At 46.2% G+C, this 19650-nt stretch overlaps 1 protein-coding gene across 6 annotated transcripts in view; it reads right to left on the bottom strand.

Annotated features, from left to right (window-relative positions):
- Window positions 1–344: 344 nt before the first annotated feature.
- Window positions 345–19650, bottom strand: part of LOC119930478 (serine/threonine kinase 11 interacting protein) — a 112578-nt gene continuing 93272 nt past the window's right edge. For 4 of the 6 annotated variants that reach the window (XM_038748804.1, XM_038748833.1, XM_038748823.1 and 1 more), the window contains 5 exons: window positions 15195–15382; window positions 12782–12866; window positions 8703–8773; window positions 4312–4508; window positions 345–603 (listed from right to left, as the gene is read on the bottom strand). In XM_038748804.1, coding sequence (XP_038604732.1) covers window positions 448–603; window positions 4312–4508; window positions 8703–8773; window positions 12782–12866; window positions 15195–15382 — 697 coding nt within the window. In that variant the 3' untranslated portion in view covers window positions 345–447. The remainder of the gene's footprint in view (window positions 604–4311; window positions 4509–8702; window positions 8774–12781; window positions 12867–15194; window positions 15383–19650) is intronic. The other 2 variants (XM_038748842.1, XM_038748853.1) reach the window with 2 other exon arrangements.

Here is a 19650-nt window from a genome sequence, read left to right as displayed (position 1 = left end):
GACCTCATCTGTCAAGTGGGGATGAAGACCGTGAGCCCCCGCGTGGGACAACCTGATCGCCTTGTAACCTCCCCAGCGCTTAGAACAGTGCTTTGCACATAGTAAGCACTTGATAAATGCCACTATTATTATTATTATTATTATTAAGGAATGAAGTGCCAACTTGTACTTCCCAAGCACTTAGTACAGTGATCTGCACACAGTAAGCGCTCAATAAATACGATTGATGATGACGATGACGATTGCCCAACGCCTCCCAGCAGACGTGGCAGAGTCAGAATTCGAACCCAGGTCCCTCTCAGAACCCTCCTTCCCCCAGCTCCTACAGTCAGACGAAGCCCAGAGAAGCACACAAAAAACAAGGATTTATTGAGTCCTGAGGAAACGATGCCACCTCCGCTCCCCGGAGGGTCCCAAATGGCTTCGGGTCCCAGGTGGGGTCAGGGGTCAGGGGTCAGGGGTCGGGTCAGGGGCATCTCGGGTGAGGGTCCGCAGGCTGATGGAGAAGAGCTCTTCCCAGGGGCCGCGGATCCAGGCTAAAAGCTCGGACAGCAGCTCCGGATTTCCCACTCGCAGGGCCCAGAAGTTCTCCGCCCGGATGACCTGGTCGGGGTGGACAAGTGGTCAGCCCTCACCGGATCGTCCCGTCGTCAATCAATCAATTAATCAATCAATCAATCGTATTTATCGAGCGCTTACCGTGTGCAGAGCACTGGACTAAGCGCTTGGGAAGTCCAAGTTGGCCACATATAGAGACGGTCCCTACCCAACAATCAATCAATCAATCGTATTTATCGAGCGCTTACTGTGTGTAGAGCACTGCACTAAGCGCTTGGGAAGTCCAAGTAGGCAACATAGAGAGACGGTCCCTACCCAACAGTGGGCTCACAGTCTAAAAGGGGGAGACGGACAACGAAACCAAACATATTAACAAAATAAAATAAATAGAATAGATATGTACAATAAAATAAATAGAGTAATAAATAAGTACAAACATATATACAGATATACAGGCGCTGTGGGGAAGGGAAGGAGGTCCGGCCGTCCCTGCCTCCCGAATCGCCCGGGCCGCCCCCCAAGCCCGATAATTAGCTTAGAACAGTGTTCAGCGCTTAGAACAGTGCTTTGCACATAGTAAGTGCTTAATAAATGCCATCATCATCATCAATGATTGTGATTCCAGCGCTCAGAGCAGTGCCTTGCACATAGTAAGCACTTAAGAGAAACAGCGTGGCTCAGTGGAAGAGCCCTTCCTTCTAGACTGTGAGCCCGCTGTTGGGTAGGGAACGTCTCTAGATGTTGCCAACTTGGCCTTCCCAAGCGCTTAGTACAGTGCTCTGCACACAGTAAGCGCTCAATAAATACGACTGATTGATAGTACAGTGCTCTGCACACAGTAAGCGCTCGATAAATACGACTGATTGATAGTACAGTGCTCTGCACACAGTAAGCGCTCAATAAATACGATTGAATGAATGAATGAATGAATGAATGAATGAATGAAAGAAAGAGCCTGGGCTTTGGAGTCAGAGGTCATGGGTTCAAATCCCGGCTCCACCAATCGTCGGCTGTGGGATTTTGGGCAAGTCACTTCACTTCTCTGGGCCTCAGTGACCTCATCTGGAAAATGGGGATGAAGCCTGGGAGCCCGCCCGTGGGACAACCTGATCACCTTGTATCCTCCCCAGCGCTTAGAACAGTGCTTTGCACATAGTAAGCACTTAATTTTAATGTGTAAATTAAATCTGTAAGTGTAATCTGTAATTTTAATTGTAATTTTAATCTGTAAAATGGGGATTAAGGCTGTGAGCCCCCCGTGGGACAACCTGATCATCTTGTAACCTCCCCAGCGCTTAGAACAGTGCTTTGTACCCAGTAAGCGCTTAATTTTAATCTGTAATATTTTAATCTGTAATTTCAATCTGTAAATGTAATCTGCAATTTTAATTGTAATTTTAATCTGGAAAATGGGGATGAAGCCTGGGAGCCCCCCGTGGGACAACCTGGTCACCTTGGAACCTCTCCAGCGCTTTAGAACAGTGCTTGGCACATAGTAAGCGCTTAATTTTAATCTGCAAAATTTTAATCTGTAAACTAAATCTGTAAATGTAATCTGTAATTTTAATTGTAACTTTAATTTGTAAAATGGGGATTAAGACCGTGGCCTCCTGTAGGACAACCTGATCACCTTGTAACCTCTCCAGCGCTTAGAACAGTGCTTGGCACATAGTAAGTGCTTAATTTTAATCTGTAAAGTTTTATAATCTGTAAATTAAAACTGTTAATGTAATCTGTAATTTTAATTGGAATTTTAATCTGTAAAATGGGGATTAAGACTGTGAGCCCCCGTGGGACAACCTGATCACCTTGCAACCTCTCCAGCGCGTAGAACAGTGCTTGGCACATAGTAAGCGCTTAATTTTCATCTGTAAAATTATAATCTGTGAATTAAATCTGTAAATGTAATCTGTAATTTTAATCTGTAAAATGGGGATTAAGACTGTGAGCCCCCGGTGGGACAACCTGATCACCTTGTAACCTCCCCGGCGCTTAGAACAGTGCTTTGCACATAATAAGTGCTTAATTTTCATCTGTAAAATTTTAATCTGTAAATTAAATCTGTAAATGTAATCTGTAATTTTAATCTGTAAAATGGGGATTAAGACTGTGAGCCCCCGGTGGGACAACCTGATCACCTTGTAACCTCCCCAGCGCTTAGAACAGTGCTTTGCACATAATAAGTGCTTAATTTTCATCTGTAAAATTTTAATCTGTAAATTAAGTCTGTAAATGTAATCTGTAATTTTAATCTGTAAAATGGGGATTAAGACCGTGAGCCCCTGTGGGACAACCTGATCACCTTGTAACCTCTCCAGCGCTTAGAACCGTGCTTTGCACATTGTAAGCGCTTAATAAATGCCATTATCATTATTATTATTATTATTATTATAAATGCTATTATTATTATCCCCATTTTCGTGAGCCCCCTGTGGGACAACCTGATCACCTTGTAACCTCCCCAGCGCTCAGAACAGTGCTTTGCACATTGTAAGCGCTTAATAAATGCCATTATTATTATTATTATTATTATAAATGCTATTATTATTATCCCCGTTTTCCAGATGAGGTCACCGAGGCCCAGGGAAGCGAAGCGCCTCGCCCCAGGCCGCCCAGCAGACAAGCGGGGGGAGCCGGGATTAGAACCCACGACCTCCGACGCTCAAGGCCGGGCTCTTGCCACTCTGCTTCTCATCATCATCATCATCAATCATATTTATTGAGCGCTTACTGTGTGCAGAGCACTGTACTAAGCACTTGGGAAGTACAAGTTGGCAACATATAGAGACAGTCCCCACCCAACAGTGGGCTCACAGTCTAAAAGGGGGAGACAGAGAACAAAACCAAACATACTAACACAATAAAATAAATCATCATCATCATCATCAATCGTATTTATTGAGCGCTTACTGTGTGCAGAGCACTGTACTAAGCGCTTGGGAAGTACAAGTTGGCAACATATAGAGACGGTCCCTACCCAACAGTGGGCTCACAGTCTAAAAGGGGGAGACAGAGAACAAAACCAAACATACTAACACAATACAATAAATCATCATCATCATCGTCAATCGTATTCATTGAGTGCTTACTGTGTGCAGAGCACTGTACTAAGCGCTTGGGAAGTACAAATTGGCAACATATAGAGACAGTCCCTACCCAACAGTGGGCTCACAGTCTAAAAGGGGGAGACAGAGAACAAAACCAAACATACTAACAAAATAAAATAAATAGAATAGATATGTACAAGTAAAATAGAGTAATAAATCTGTACAAACATATATCCATCTATACAGGCGCTGTGGGGAAGGGAAGGAGGTAAGACGGGGGGGATGGAGAGGGGGACGAGGGGGAGAGGAAGGAGGAGGCTCAGTCTGGGAAGGCCTCCTGGAGGAGGTGAGCTCTCAGAAGGGCCTTGAAGGGAGGAAGAGAGCGAGCTTGGCGGAGGGGCAGAGGGATTGGGGGCATTTCTATTTATTTTATTTTGCTAGTATGTTTGGTTTTGTTCCCTTGTCTCCCCCTTTTAGACTGTGAGCCCACTGTTGGGTAGGGACCGTCTCTATATGTGGCCAATTTGTACTTCCCAAGCGCTTAGTCCAGTGCTCTGCCCATAGTAAGCGCTCAATAAATACGATTGATTGATTGATTGATTGATTGATTCCAGGCCCGGTGCCTCGAACAGAGCTGGGGGCGTAGTGAGCGCCTCCCAAGCGCCCCGCCGATGGTTACCGCTCTCTTTCCCGGCCGCCTCCTCACCTCATCGTAGAACACCAACCGGACGTCCCGGGGGGCGCAGCGGGAGAGGACCACCGAGCTGAGGCTGCTGATGGGCTGCCGCTCCCTCACCCGCACGCCCGCCGACTCCCCCCCGGCCGCCGGCCGCTGGTGGTCCTCGTCCAGCAGGTACAGGGCGGTGGGTGTGATGAGCACCGACACTGGCCGCGGGGTCCGGCCTGACCGGACCGGGCCGGGGAGAGGGGACGAAAGTCATCATCATCATCATCATCAATTGTATTTACTGAGCGCTTACCGTGTGCAGAGCACTCTACTAAGCGCTTGGATAGAGACAGTCCCTACCCAACAGTGGGCTCACAGTCTAAAAGTCAACGCCCGTCTACTCGTTCGGTTCATTCATTCCGTTGTCCGCCGGCGGACTTGGCGTGACTGACTCCATCTTGTTACGTTCATTCATTTTTTATAGACTGTGAGCCCACTGCTGGGTAGGGACTGTCTCTATATGTTGCCAATTTGTACTTCCCAAGCGCTTAGTACAGTGCTCTGCACATAGTAAGCACTCAATAAATACGATTGATGATGATGATGATGTGAGCCCACTGTTGGGTAGGGACTGTCTCTATGTGTCGCCAACTTGGACTTCCCAAGCGCTTAGTACAGTGCTCTGCACACAGTAAGCGCTCAATAAATACGATTGATGATTCATTCCGTTGTCCGCCGGCGGACTTGGCGTGACTGACTCCATCTTGTTACGTTCATTCGTTCCGTTGTCCGCCGGCGGACTTGGCGTGACTGACTCCATCTTGTTACGTTCAATCGTTCAGTCTTTTAGACTGTGAGCCCACTGTTGGGTAGGGACTGTCTCTATGTGTCGCCAACTTGGACTTCCCAAGCGCTTAGTACAGTGCTCTGCACACAGTAAGTGCTCAATAAATACGATTGATGATTCATTCCGTTGTCCGCCGGCGGACTTGGTGTGACTGACTCCATCTTGTTACGTTCATCCATTCAGTCTTTTAGACTGTGAGCCCACTGTTGGGTAGGGACCGTCTCTATGTGTCGCCAACTTGGACTTCCCAAGCGCTTAGTACAGTGCTCTGCACACAGTAAGCGCTCAATAAATACGATTGATGATTCATTCCATTGTCCGCCGGAGGACTTGGCGTGACTGACTCCATCTTGTTACGTTCATTCGTTCCGTTGTCCGCCGGCGGACTTGGCGTGACTGACTCCATCTCGTTACGTTCATTAATTCAGTCTTTTAGACTGTGAGCCCACTGTTGGGTAGGGACCGTCTCTATGTGTTGCCAACTTGGACTTCCCAAGCGCTTAGTACAGTGCTCTGCACACAGTAAGCGCTCAATAAATACGATTGATGATTCATTCCGTTGTCCGCCGGCGGACTTGGCGTGACTGACTCCATCTTGTTACGTTCACTCATTCAGTCTTTCAGACTGTGAGCCCACTGTTGGGTAGGGACTGTCTCTATGTGTCGCCAGCTTGGACTTCCCAAGCGCTTAGTACAGTGCTCTGCACACAGTAAGCGCTCAATAAATACGATTGATGATTCATTCCGTTGTCCGCCGGCGGACTTGGCGTGACTGACTCCATCTCGTTACGTTTATTCATTCAGTCTTTTAGACTGTGAGCCCACTGTTGGGTAGGGACCGTCTCTATGTGTTGCCAACTAGGACTTCCCAAGCGCTTAGTACAGTGCTCTGCACACAGTAAGCGCTCAATAAATACGATTGCTGATTTATTCCGTTGTCCGCCGGCGGACTTGGCATGACTGGCTCCATCTTGTTACGTTCATTCATTCCGTTGTCCGCTGGCGGACTTGGCCTGAATGACTCCATCTTGTTTTTTTTTTTATGGCATTTATTAAGCGCTTACTATGTGCAAAGCACTGTTCTGTTCAGAGAAGCAGTGTGGCTCATTGGAAATCAATCAATCAATCAATCAATCATATTTATTGAGCGCTTACTGTGTGCAGAGCACTGTACTAAGCCCTTGGGAAGTACAAGTTGGCAACATATAGAGACAGTCCCTACCCAACAGTGGGCTCACAGTCTAAAAGAGCCTGGGCTTTGGAGTCAGAGGTCATGGGTTCAAATCCCAGCTCCGCCACTTGTCAGCTGTGTGACTTTGGGAAAGTCACTTCGGGAAAGTCACTTCACTTCTCTGCACCTCAGTTACCTCATCTGTAAAATGGGGATTAAGACTGAGAGCCCTACTTGGGACAACGTGATTACCTTGTATCCTCCCCAGCGCTTAGAACAGTGCTTTGCATATAGTAAGCGCTTAACAACCATCATTATTATAATTATTATTATTCTAAGCGCTGGGGAGGCTACAAGGAGATCAGGTCATCCTATGGTGGGGGCTCACAGTCTTCATCACCTTTTTACTGATGAGGGAACTGAGGCCCAGAGAAGTCAAGTGACTTGCCCAAAGTCACACAGCTGACAGTTGGCGGAGCCGGGATTTGAACCCATGACCTCTGACTCCAAAGCCCGGCAAATTTCCACTGAGCCACACTGCTTCTCTTGTGTCTACTGACAGTAACCCTTGTTATCCACTGGACTAAGAGAAGCAGCATGGCTCAGTGGAAAAGAGCCCGGGCTTTGGAGTCAGAGGTCATGGGTTCAAATCCCGGCTCTGCTAATTGTCAGCTGTGTGACTTTGGGCAAGTCACTTCACTTCTCTGGGCCTCAGTTACCTCATCTGTAAAATGGGGATTAAGACTGTGAGTCCCCAGAGGGACAACCTGATTGCCTTGTGACCTCCCCTGCGCTTAGAACAGTGCTTTGCACATAGTAAGCGCTTAACAAATCCCATCATCATCCACCGGCAGACTTGGCGTGACTGACTCCATCTTGTGCATCACCTGTCTACATGTTTTGTTTCGTTGTCCGTCTCCCCCTTCTAGACTGTGAGCCCATTGTCGGGTAGGGACCGTCTCTATCTGTTGCCAACTTGTACTTCCCAAGCGCTTAGTCCAGTGCTCTGCACACAGTAAGCGCTCAATAAATACGACTGAATGAATGAATGACTCCATCTTGTGCATACCGACAGTAACCCTTGTTGTCCGCCGGCGGACTTGGCGTGACTGACTCCATCTTGTGCATCACCTGTCTCCATGCTTTGTTTTGTCGTCCGTCTCCCCCTTCTAGACTGTGAGCCCGTTTTTGGGTAGGGACCGTCTCTATATGTTGGACTTCCCAAGCGCTTAGTCCAGTGCTCTGCACACAGTAAGCGCTCAATAAATACGACTGAATGAAAGAATACCGACAGTAACCCTCCATTTCGTGCGGGCCGAGAGCAACTCCTTTTTGTATTTTATCCGAGGCTCAACGACAGAATCAATCAATCCATCGTATTTATTGAGCGCTTACTGTGTGCAGAGCACTGGACTAAGCGCTTGCTGTCTTCAAGGCCCGTAACAAGTAACACCCATCTATGCAAGGTCGTAGGGCCGATAACAAGTAAGCAGTGTGGCTCAGTGGAAAGAGCCCGGGCTTTGGAGTCAGAGGCCATGGGTTCGAATCCCGGCTCTGCCACATGTCTGCTGTGTGACCTTCGGCAAGTCACTTCACTTCTCTGAGCCTCAGTGACCTCATCTGTAAAATGAGGATTAAGACTGTCAGCCCCACGTGGGACAACTTGATCCCACTGTAACCTCCCCAGCGCTTAGAACAGTGCTTTGCACACAGTAAGCGCTTAACAAATGCCATCATCATTATTATTATTATTATTAAGTAAATCCCGCTTGTACAGCAAGGTTGGAAGGCCTATAGCAAGTAACTATTTATTTTATTTTGTTAGTATGTTTGGTTTTGTTCTCTGTCTCCCCCTTTTAGACTGTGAGCCCACTGGTGGGCAGGGACTGTCTCTAGATGTTGCCAATTTGTACTTCCCAAGCGCTTAGTACAGTGCTCTGCACACAGTAAGCGCTCAATAAATACGATTGATGATGATGATGAAGTAACTCTTGTCTGTACGAGGCGCGTTTACCGTGTGCACGGCACTGGACTGAGCGCTTGGCCTCCCCCTTCTAGACGGCGACCTCGGATCGGGACGGTCTCGCCGGGCTTTCCAAGCGCTTAGTCCAGTGCTCTGCACATAGTAAGCGCCCCCTTCTAGACTGTGAGCCCGCTGTTGGGTCGGGACCGTCTCTATCTGTTGCCGACTTGGACTTCCCAAGTGCTTAGTCCAGTGCTCTGCACATAGTAAGCGCTCAATAAATACGATTGATGATGATGATGATGTTGCCGATTTGGACTTTCCAAGCACTTAGTCCAGGGGTCTGCACACGGTAAGTGCTCAGTGAACACGATTGACAAGGAAGGAAGCGCTCAATGAACACGACTGACAAGGAAGGAGCGCTCAACAAATACGACTGCCCGACTTACCTTCCATCAGGAACGCCAGCACGTAGAAGAAGCGGGGGTCTTCGGGTCTCGAATCAGGGTCCAGAAGGGGCCTGCGGAGCGGGAAAAGGAGCCGGGCAAAGAGAGAAAGGAGGACAGAGACATTCATTCATACACTCATTCGTTCAATCGTATTTATTGAGCGCTTACTGTGTGCAGAGCGCTTGGGAGAGGACAATAATATTAACGATGGTATTTGTTAAGCACTTACTATGTGCCAAGCACTGTTCTTTTGTTAGTATGTTTGGTTTTGTTCTCTGTCTCCCCCTTTTAGACTGTGAGCCCACTGTTGGGTAGGGACTGTCTCTAGATGTTGCCAATTTGTACTTCCCAAGCGCTTAGTACAGTGCTCTGCACATAGTAAGCGCTCAATAAACACGATTGAAGATGATGATGTTGTACATATTTATTACTCTATTTTACTGGTACATATCTATTCTATTTATTTTATTTTGTTAGTATGTTTGGTTTTGTTCTCTGTCTCCCCCTTTTAGACTGTGAGCCCGCTGTTGGGTTATGACCGTTTCTCTATGTTGCCAACTTGGACTTCCCAAGCGCTTAGTACAGTGCTCTGCACATGGTAAGCGCTCAATAAATACGACTGATGATGAGAATAGCCAAGGTTAGGGGATTGTGGGGAAGGGGGAGAGGGGAAAAGATGGGAGGCTGCCCCACATTGAGCAGGAGACCATCACTGAACAGGTGGCCAGCTGGCTAACGGCACATTCTCAAACTAGCTTAGATTTTAGCGTCTACAGCCACAGAACAGTTGGTTTGAAACCCAACTCTGCACACAGTAAGCGCTCAATAAATACGACTGACTGATTGATTGACCTCTGTGTTGGGTCAGCACAGCTTTAGGTATTCGTACTTCTGTCAAATGAAACTCCCGCCACTTGTCAGCTGTGTGACTTTGGGCAAGTCCCTTAACTTCTCTGGGCCTCAGTTACCTCATCTGGAAAATGAGGATTAAGACTGTGAGCCCCACGTGGGACAACCTGATCACCTTGTAACCTCCCCAGCGCTTAGAACTGCACATAGTAAGCGCTTAATAAATACCATTATTATTATTATTATGGGAGCATTCAAAGCCCTACTGAGAGCTCACCTCCTCCAGGAGGCCTTCCCAGACTGAGCCCCCTCCTTCCTCCCCCCCCCTCCCCCTCCCCCCCATCTTACCTCCTTCCCCTCCCCACAGCACCTGTATATGTGTTTGGACATATTTATTACTCCATTTTACTTGTGCATATTTCCTATTCTATTTATTTTATTTTGTTAATATGTTTTGTTTTGTTGCCTGTCTCCGCCTTCTAGACCGTGAGCCCGCTGTTGGGTAGGGACCGTCTCTATATGTTGCTAACTTGCACTTCCCAAGCGCTTAGTACAGCGCTCAAGAAATACGATTGAATGAATGAATGAATGGACAGTGATGGGTAGGTAGATGGATAGATGCATGGATAGAAGCAGCATGGCTCAGTGGAAGGAGCCCAGGCTTGGGAGTCAAAGGTCATGGGTTCTAATCCCAGCTCCGCCACATGTCTGCTGGGTGACCTTGGGCAAGTCACTTCACTTCTCTGAGCCTCAGTTCCCTCATCTGTAAAATGGGGATGAGGACTGTGAGCCCCACAGAGGACAACCTGATCACCTTGTATCCCCCCGCAGCGCTTAGAACAGTGCTTTGCACATAGTGAGCGCTTAACAAAGGCCATCATGATTATTATTATTTTGGATGGATAGCTAGCTAGATGGCTGGATGGATAGAAAGATGATGAATGGATAGATAGACATATGGATGGATGGATAAGATGGCTAAATAGATGGATAGATGGAAGGATGGATAGATGGACAGACAGATTGATGGATTGATAGACAGATGGAGAAAAATGATGAACGGATAGGTATATGGATGGATGGATAAGATGGGTAAATGGATAGATGGAAGGATAGATGGATAGATAGACTGACGGATGGATAGACAGATGGAGAAAGATAATGAACGAATAGGTATATGGATGGATGGATAAGATGGGTAAATAGATGGATAGATGGAAGGAAAGATAGATGGATAGACTGATGGATGGATAGATAGATGGAGAAAGATGATGAATGGATAGGTATATGGATGGATGGATAAGATGGGTAAATAGATGGATAGATGGAAGGATAGACAGATGGATGGATAGATAGATGGAGAAAGATGATGACTGGATAGGTACATGGATGGATGGATAAGACGGATAAATAGATGGATAGATGGAAGGATAGATAGATGGATAGATAGATAGATGGAGAAAGATGATGAACGGATAGGTATATGGATGGATGGATAAGATCGGTAGATAGATGGAAGGATAGATAGATGGATAGATAGAAGATAGATGGAGAAAGACGATGAATTGATAGATATATGGATGGATGGATGGATAAGATGGGTAAATGGATGGATTGATAGATGGAGAAAGATAATGAACGAATAGGTACATGGATGGATGGATAACATGGATAAATAGATGGATAGATGGAAGGATAGATGGATAGAAAGATGGAGAAAGATGATGAACGGATAGGTATATGGATGGATGGATAAGATGGGTAGATAGATGGAAGGATAGATAGATGGATAGACAGATTGATGGATGGGTAGGTAGATGGAGAAAGATGATGAACAAATAGATATATGGATGGATAAGATGGGTAAATAGATGGACAGATGGAAGGATAGATAGATAGATGGATAGATAGATTGATGGATAGGTAGATTCCCCCCCTCCCACTCAGGACCTTCCCCCCCGTCCACTCTGGACCTTCCCCCCTCCCACTCTGGACCTGCCCCCCCCACCCACTCTGTACCTGCCCCCCCTGCCCACTCTGGACCTGTCCCCCCCCACCCTCTTTGGACCTGCCCCTCACTGTACCTCGTTCTCCTCACTGTACCTCGTTCTCCTCACTGTACCTCGTTCTTGCCTGTCCCACCGTCGACCCCCAGCCCACGTCTTCCCCCGGGCCTGGAATGCCCTCCCTCTGCCCCTCTGCCAAGCTAGCTCTCTTCCTCCCTTCAAGGCCCTGCTGAGAGCTCACCTCCTCCAGGAGGCCTTCCCAGACTGAGCCCCTTCCTTCCTCTCCCCCTCGTCCTCCTCTCCATCCCCCCATCTTACCTCCTTCCCTTCCCCACAGCACCTGTATATATGTATATATGGTTGTACATATTTATTACTCTATTTATTTATTTATTCATTTTACTTGTACATTTCTATCCTATTTATTTTATTTTGTTGGTATGTTTGGTTCTGTTCTCTGTCTCCCCCTTTTAGACTGTGAGCCCACTGTTGGGTAGGGACTGTCTCTATGTGTTGCCAATTTGTACTTCCCAAGCGCTTAGTACAGTGCTCTGCACAAAGGAAGCGCTCAATAAATGCGATTGATTGATTGATTGATTGATTGATTGATAGATGGAGAAATGATGAACGAATAGATATATGGATGGATAAGATGGGTGAATAGATGGACAGATGGAAGGATAGATAGATGGATAGATAGATTGATGGATGGATGGATAGACAGATAGATGGAGAAAGTTGAACAGATAGGTATATGGATGGATGGATAAGATGGGTAGATAGATGGAAGGATGGATAGATAGATTGATGGATGGATAGATAGATGGAGAAGACGATGAATGGATAGATATATGGATGGATGGATAAGATGGGTAAATAGACGGACAGATGGAAGGATAGATAGATGGATAGATAGATTGATGGATGGATGGATAGACAGATAGATGGAGAAAGATGAACAGATAGGCATATGGATGGATGGATAAGATGGGTAAATAGATGGATAGATGGATGGATAGATAGGTGGGTTGATGGATGGATAGAAAGATGATGAACAGATAGACACACGGATGGATGGATAAGATGGGTAAATGGATAGATAGATTGATAGATGGATGGATGGATGGGTAGATAGATGGATGGCCAGGCAGATAGACAGCTGGTGGAGGGAATGAGTCCCTCCCCCCCGACCCCACAGCCCCATCCCAGAGCCCACCCACTCACCAGAGACGGTGTTGCGGGGTCATCGTTTCCACGGTGACCGGGGTGACGGGGCCCTTGCGGCCCGAGGCCTGCACCTGCAACAGATCTGGGCCCGAGGACCCAGGGGCCGACGGGAGTCAGCGGGCGCGCGGCCCCTCTCCCCGCCCCCTCCAGGGAGCCCCCCGAGACCACCCCACCCCAGGGGCACTTTGCCCCACCCCAGCTCCGGCCCCAGCCTCCATCCGCTGTCATTCCATAACGATAATCGTAGTTGTTAAGTGCTTACTATGTGCCCAGAGCTGTTCTAAGCATCTCCCCAGCCTGTCCCATCAAGCCGATCAATATTAATAGCACTGATTGACCGCCTACTGTGGGCTGAGCACTGTAACAATAATAATGACAACATTTGTTAAGCGCTTACTATGTGCCAAGCACTGTTCTAAGCGCTGGGGGGAGGATACAAGGTGATCAGGTTGTGCCACGTGAGGCTCACGGACTTCTAAGTCACTTAGAAGCAGCATGGCTCAGTGGAAAGAGCCCGGGTTTTGGAGTCAGAGGTCATGGGTTCAAATCCTATTCTATTCATTTTATTTTGTTAATGTTTTGTTTTGTTGTCTGTCTCCCCCTTCTAGACTGTGAGCCCGCTGTTGGGTAGGGACTGTCTATATGTTGCCAACTTGTACTTCCCAAGCGCTTAGTATAGTTCTCTGCACACAATAAGCGCTCAATCAATACGATTGAATGAATGAATGAATGAAATCCCATCTCTGCCACTTGTCAGCTGGGTGACTTTGGGCAAGTCACTTCACTTCTCTGTGCCTCAGTTCCCTCATCTGTAAAATGGGGATGAAGACTGTGAGCCCCGCCGTGGGACAACTTGATCACCTTGTAACCTCCCCAGCGCTTAGAACAGTGCTTTGCACATAGTAAGTACTTAATAAACGCCATCATTATTATTGTGGACGAGGAGTGCGTCTACAATTTCAAACCACCCCAGCGCTTCGAACAGTGCTCTGCACATAGTAAGCGCTTAATAAACGCCATCGTTATTATTGTGGACGAGGATTGCGTCTATAATTTCAAACCACCCCAGCGCTTCGAACAGTGCTTTGCACATAGTAAGCGCTTAATAAACGCCACCGTTATTATTGCGGATGAGGATTGCGTCTACAATTTCAAACCACCCCAGCGCTTCGAACAGTGCTTTGCACATAGTAAGCACTTAATAAACGCCGTCATTATTATTGTGGACAAGGATTGCATCTACAATTTCGAACCACCCCAATCAATCAATCAATCGTATTTATTGAGCGCTTACTGTATGCAGAGCACTGTACTAAGCGCTTGGGAAGTACAAGTTGGCAACATATAGGAACATATCCTTCCTCTCCCCCTCGTCCCCCTCTCCATCCCCCGCATCTTACCTCCTTCCCTTCCCCACAGCACCTGTATAGATGTATATATGTTTGTACATATTTATTACTCTATTTATTGATTTATTTTACTTGTACATATCTATTCTATTTATTTTATTTTGTTAGCATGTTTGGTTTTGTTCTCTGTCTCCCCCTTTTAGACTGTGAGCCCACTGCTGGCCCTGCTGAGAGCTCACCTCCTCCAGGAGGCCCTCCCAGACTGAGCCCCTTCCTTCCTCTCCCCCTCGTGCCCCTCTCCATCCCCCCATCTTACCTCCTTTCCTTCCCCACAACACCTGTATAGATGTCTATATGTTTGTACAGATTTATTACTCTATTTATTTATTTATTTTACTTGTACATATCTATTCTATTTATTTTATTTTGTTAGTATGTTTGGTTTTGTTCTCTGTCTCCCCCTTTTAGACTGTGAGCCCACTGTTGGGTAGGGACTGTCTCTAGATGTTGCCAATTTGTACTTCCGAAGCGCTTAGTACAGTGCTCTGCACATAGTAAGCGCTCAATAAACACGATTGAAGATGATGATGTTGTACGTATTTATTACTCTATTTATTTTGTTAGTATGTTTGGTTTTGTTCTCTGTCTCCCCCTTTTAGACTGTGAGCCCACTGTTGGGTAGGGACTGTCTCTATATGTTGCCAATTTGTACTTCCCAAGCGCTTAGTACAGTGCTCTGAACACAGTAAGTGCTCAATAAAAGAGACAATCATCATCAGTCGTATTTATTGAGCGCTTACTATGTGCAGGGCACTGTACTAAGCACTTGGGAAGTACAAATTGGCAACATAGAGAGACAGTCCCTACCCAACAGTGGGCTCACAGTCTAAAACCCCAGCGCTTAGAACAGTGCTTTGCACATAGTAAGCGCTTAATAAATGCCACCATCATTATTATTATTATTATTATTATTATTATTACCATTTCTGCTATAGTCTACACTCCCGACCGCTCAGTCCGGTGCTCTAAACCCGGGCCGCGCCGCCCCGCCGGGGCCTCACCGTCCATCTCCCGCAGGAAGGTCCGGCAGGTTTCGGGATCCCGGGTCAGCAGGACGCAGCCCGGCCCGGCGACGCCGTCCGACGTCCAGTACAGCCTCACGCTCTGCCCCGCCAGGCCCAGTTCCACCAGACGCAAGTCCTGCGGGGGAAAGGCCCGGCACGGACGCAGCCAGCCCGACGGCTCCCCTCTGACCCCGGACCGGCGGCGGCCCAGACCGGGGGACGGGAGGGGACGACAAAAAGGACGGTACTTGGTAAGCGCTTACTATAAGGAGAAGGATAACGTAATATAATAATGGCATTTCCTTCCTCTCCCCCTCTCCATCCCCCCCATCTTACCTCCTTCCCTTCCCCACAACACCTGTATAGATGTATATATGTTTGTGCATATTTATTACTCTATTTTACTTGTACATATCAATCAATCAATCAATCAATCGTATTTACTGAGCGCTTACTGTGTGCAGAGCACTGTACTAAGCGCTTGGGAAGTACAAATTGGCAACACATAGAGACAGTCCCTACCCAACGGTGGGCTCACAGTCTAAAAGGGGGAGACAGAGAACAGAACCAAACATACCAACAAAATAAAATAAATAGGATAGAAATGTACAAGTAAACTAAATAAATAAATAAATAAATAGAGTAATAAATATGTACAACCATATCTATATGGTTATCTATATGGATATCTATAGAACATATCTATTCTATTTATTTTATTTTGTTAGTCTGTTTGGTTCTCTCCCCCTTTTAGACTGTGAGCCCACTGTTGGGTAGGGACTGTCTCTATATGTTGCCAATTTGTACTTCCCCAGCGCTTAGTACAGTGCTCTGCACATAGTAAGCGCTCAATAAATACGATTGATGATGATGATGATGATCTTACCTCCTTCCCTTCCCCACAGCACCTGTATAGATGTACATATGTTTGTACATATTTATTACTCTATTTATTTATTTATTTATTTTATTTGTACATATCTATTCTATTTATTTTATTTTGTTAGTATGTTTGGTTTTGTTCTCTGTCTCCCCCTTGTAGACTGTGAGCCCACTGTTGGGTAGGGACTGTCTCTAGATGTTGCCAATTTGGACTTCCCAAGCGCTTAGTACAGTGCTCTGCACCTAGTAAGCGCTCAATAAATACGATTGATGATGATGATGATTTGCTAAGCGCTTACTATGTGCCAAGCACTGTTCTAAGCGCTGGGGGGGATACAAGGTGATCAGGTTGTCATCATCATCAATCGTATTTATTGAGCGCTTACTATGTGCAGAGCACTGGACTAAGCGCTTGGGAAGTACAAATTGGCAACATATAGAGACAGTCCCTACCCAACGGTGGGCTCACATAGGGGGCTCACAGTCTTCATCCCCATTTGACAGATGAGGGAACTGAGGCACAGAGAAGTTAAGTGCCTTGCCCAAGGTCACAGAGCGGACATGTGGCAGAGCCGGGATTCGAACCCATGACCGCTGACTCCCAAGCCCGGGCTCTTTCCACTGAGCCACGCGGCTTCTCTAACAATCATCAATAAGGATAATCATTTTGGTGTTTGTGCCAAGCACTGTTCTAAGCGCTGGGGGGGGGGGATACAAAGTAATCAGACTGAGCCCCCTTTTTCCTCTCCTAATAATAATAATAATGTTGGCATTTATTAAGCACTTACTATCTGAAAAGCACTGTTCATTCATTCATTCATTCAATCGTATTTACTGAGCGCTTACTGTGTGCAGAGCACTGGACTAAGAGCTTGGAAAGTACAACTGTTCATTCATTCAATCGTATTTACTGAGCGCTTCCTGTGTGCAGAGCACTGGACTAAGCGCTTGGAAAGTACAGCTGTTCATTCATTCATTCATTCAGTCGTATTTACTGAGCGCTTCCTGTGTGCAGAGCACTGGACTAAGCGCTTGGAAAGTACAACTGTTCATTCATTCATTCATTCAATCGTATTTACTGAGCGCTTACTGTGTGCAGAGCACTGGACTAAGCGCTTGGAAAGTACAACTATTCATTCATTCAATCGTATTTACTGAGTGCTTCCTGTGTGCAGAGCACTGGACTAAGCGCTTGGAAAGTACAACTGTTCATTCATTCATCCAATCATATTTACTGAGCGCTTACTGTGTGCAGAGCACTGGACTAAGCACTTGGAAAGTACAACTGTTCATTCATTCATTCATTCAATCGTATTTACTGAGCGCTTACTGTGTGCAGAGCACTGGACTAAGCGCTTGGAAAGTACAACTGTTCATTCATTCATTCATTCATTCATTCGTATTTACTGAGCGCTTACTGTGTGCAGAGCACTGGACTAAGCGCTTGGAAAGTACAACTGTTCATTCATTCATTCATTCAGTCGTATTTACTGAGCGCTTCCTGTGTGCAGAGCACTGGACTAAGCGCTTGGAAAGTACAACTGTTCATTCATTCATTCATTCAATCGCATTTACTGAGCGCTTCCTGTGTGCAGAGCACTGGACTAAGCGCTTGGAAAGTACAACTGCTCATTCATTCATTCATTCAATCGTATTTACTGAGCGCTTCCTGTGTGCAGAGCACTGGACTAAGCGCTTGGAAAGTACAGCTGTTCATTCATTCATTCATTCAATCGTATTTACTGAGCGCTTCCTGTGTGCAGAGCACTGGACTAAGCGCTTGGAAAGTACAGCTGTTCATTCATTCATTCATTCAATCGTATTTACTGAGCGCTTCCTGTGTGCAGAGCACTGGACTAAGCGCTTGGAAAGTACAGCTGTTCATTCATTCATTCATTCAGTCGTATTTACTGAGCGCTTCCTGTGTGCAGAGCACTGGACTAAGCGCTTGGAAAGTACAGCTGTTCATTCATTCATTCATTCAATCGTATTTACTGAGCGCTTACTGTGTGCAGAGCACTGGACTAAGCGCTTGGAAAGTACAACTGTTCATTCATTCATTCATTCAATCGTATTTACTGAGCGCTTACTGTGTGCAGAGCACTGGACTAAGCACTTGGAAAGTACAACTGTTCATTCATTCATTCATTCATTCAATCGTATTTACTGAGCGCTTCCTGTGTGCAGAGCACTGGACTAAGCGCTTGGAAAGTACAGCTGTTCATTCATTCAATCGTATTTACTGAGCGCTTACTGTGTGCAGAGCACTTAAGCGCTTGGAAAGTACAACTGTTCATTCATTCATTCATTCAATCGTATTTACTGAGCGCTTACTGTGTGCAGAGCACTGGACTAAGCCCTTGGAAAGTACAACTGTTCATTCATTCATTCATTCATTCAATCGTATTTACTGAGCGCTTACTGTGTGCAGACCACTGGACTAAGCGCTTGGAAAGTACAGCTGTTCATTCATTCATTCAATCGTATTTACTGAGCGCTTACTGTGTGCAGAGCACTGGACTAAGCGCTTGGAAAGTACAGCTGTTCATTCATTCATTCATTCAATCGTATTTACTGAGCGCTTACTGTGTGCAGAGCACTGGACTAAGCGCTTGGAAAGTACAGCTGTTCATTCATTCATTCATTCAATCGTATTTACTGAGCGCTTACTGTGTGCAGAGCACTGGACTAAGCGCTTGGAAAGTACAGCTGTTCATTCATTCATTCATTCAATCGTATTTACTGAGCGCTTACTGTGTGCAGAGCACTGGACTAAGCGCTTGGAAAGTACAGCTGTTCATTCATTCATTCATTCAATCGTATTTACTGAGCGCTTCCTGTGTGCAGAGCACTGGACTAAGCGCTTGGAAAGTACAACTGTTCATTCATTCATTCATTCAATCGTATTTACTGAGCGCTTGCTGTGTGCAGAGCACTGGACTAAGCGCTTGGAAAGTACAACTGTTCATTCATTCATTCATTCAATCATATTTACTGAGCACTTCCTGTGTGCAGAGCACTGGACTAAGCGCTTGGAAAGTACAACTGTTCATTCATTCATTCATTCAATCGTATTTACTGAGCGCTTACTGTGTGCAGAGCACTGGACGAAGCGCTTGGAAAGTACAACTGTTCATTCATTCATTCATTCAATCATATTTACTGAGCGCTTACTGTGTGCAGAGCACTTAAGCGCTTGGAAAGTACAACTGTTCATTCATTCATTCATTCAATCGTATTTACTGAGCGCTTACTGTGTGCAGAGCACTGGACTAAGCCCTTGGAAAGTACAACTGTTCATTCATTCATTCATTCATTCAATCGTATTTACTGAGCGCTTACTGTGTGCAGACCACTGGACTAAGCGCTTGGAAAGTACAGCTGTTCATTCATTCATTCAATCGTATTTACTGAGCGCTTCCTGTGTGCAGAGCACTGGACTAAGCGCTTGGAAAGTACAGCTGTTCATTCATTCATTCATTCAATCGTATTTACTGAGCACTTACTGTGTGCAGAGCACTGGACTAAGCGCTTGGAAAGTACAGCTGTTCATTCATTCATTCATTCATTC

This window comes from Tachyglossus aculeatus, chromosome 1 (assembly GCF_015852505.1).
Source record: "Tachyglossus aculeatus isolate mTacAcu1 chromosome 1, mTacAcu1.pri, whole genome shotgun sequence".
In the NCBI taxonomy this organism is placed as follows: Eukaryota; Metazoa; Chordata; class Mammalia; order Monotremata; family Tachyglossidae; genus Tachyglossus; species Tachyglossus aculeatus.
Note: the sequence above shows the minus strand (reverse complement) of the source record. Positions and strands in the feature narration are given on the sequence as shown.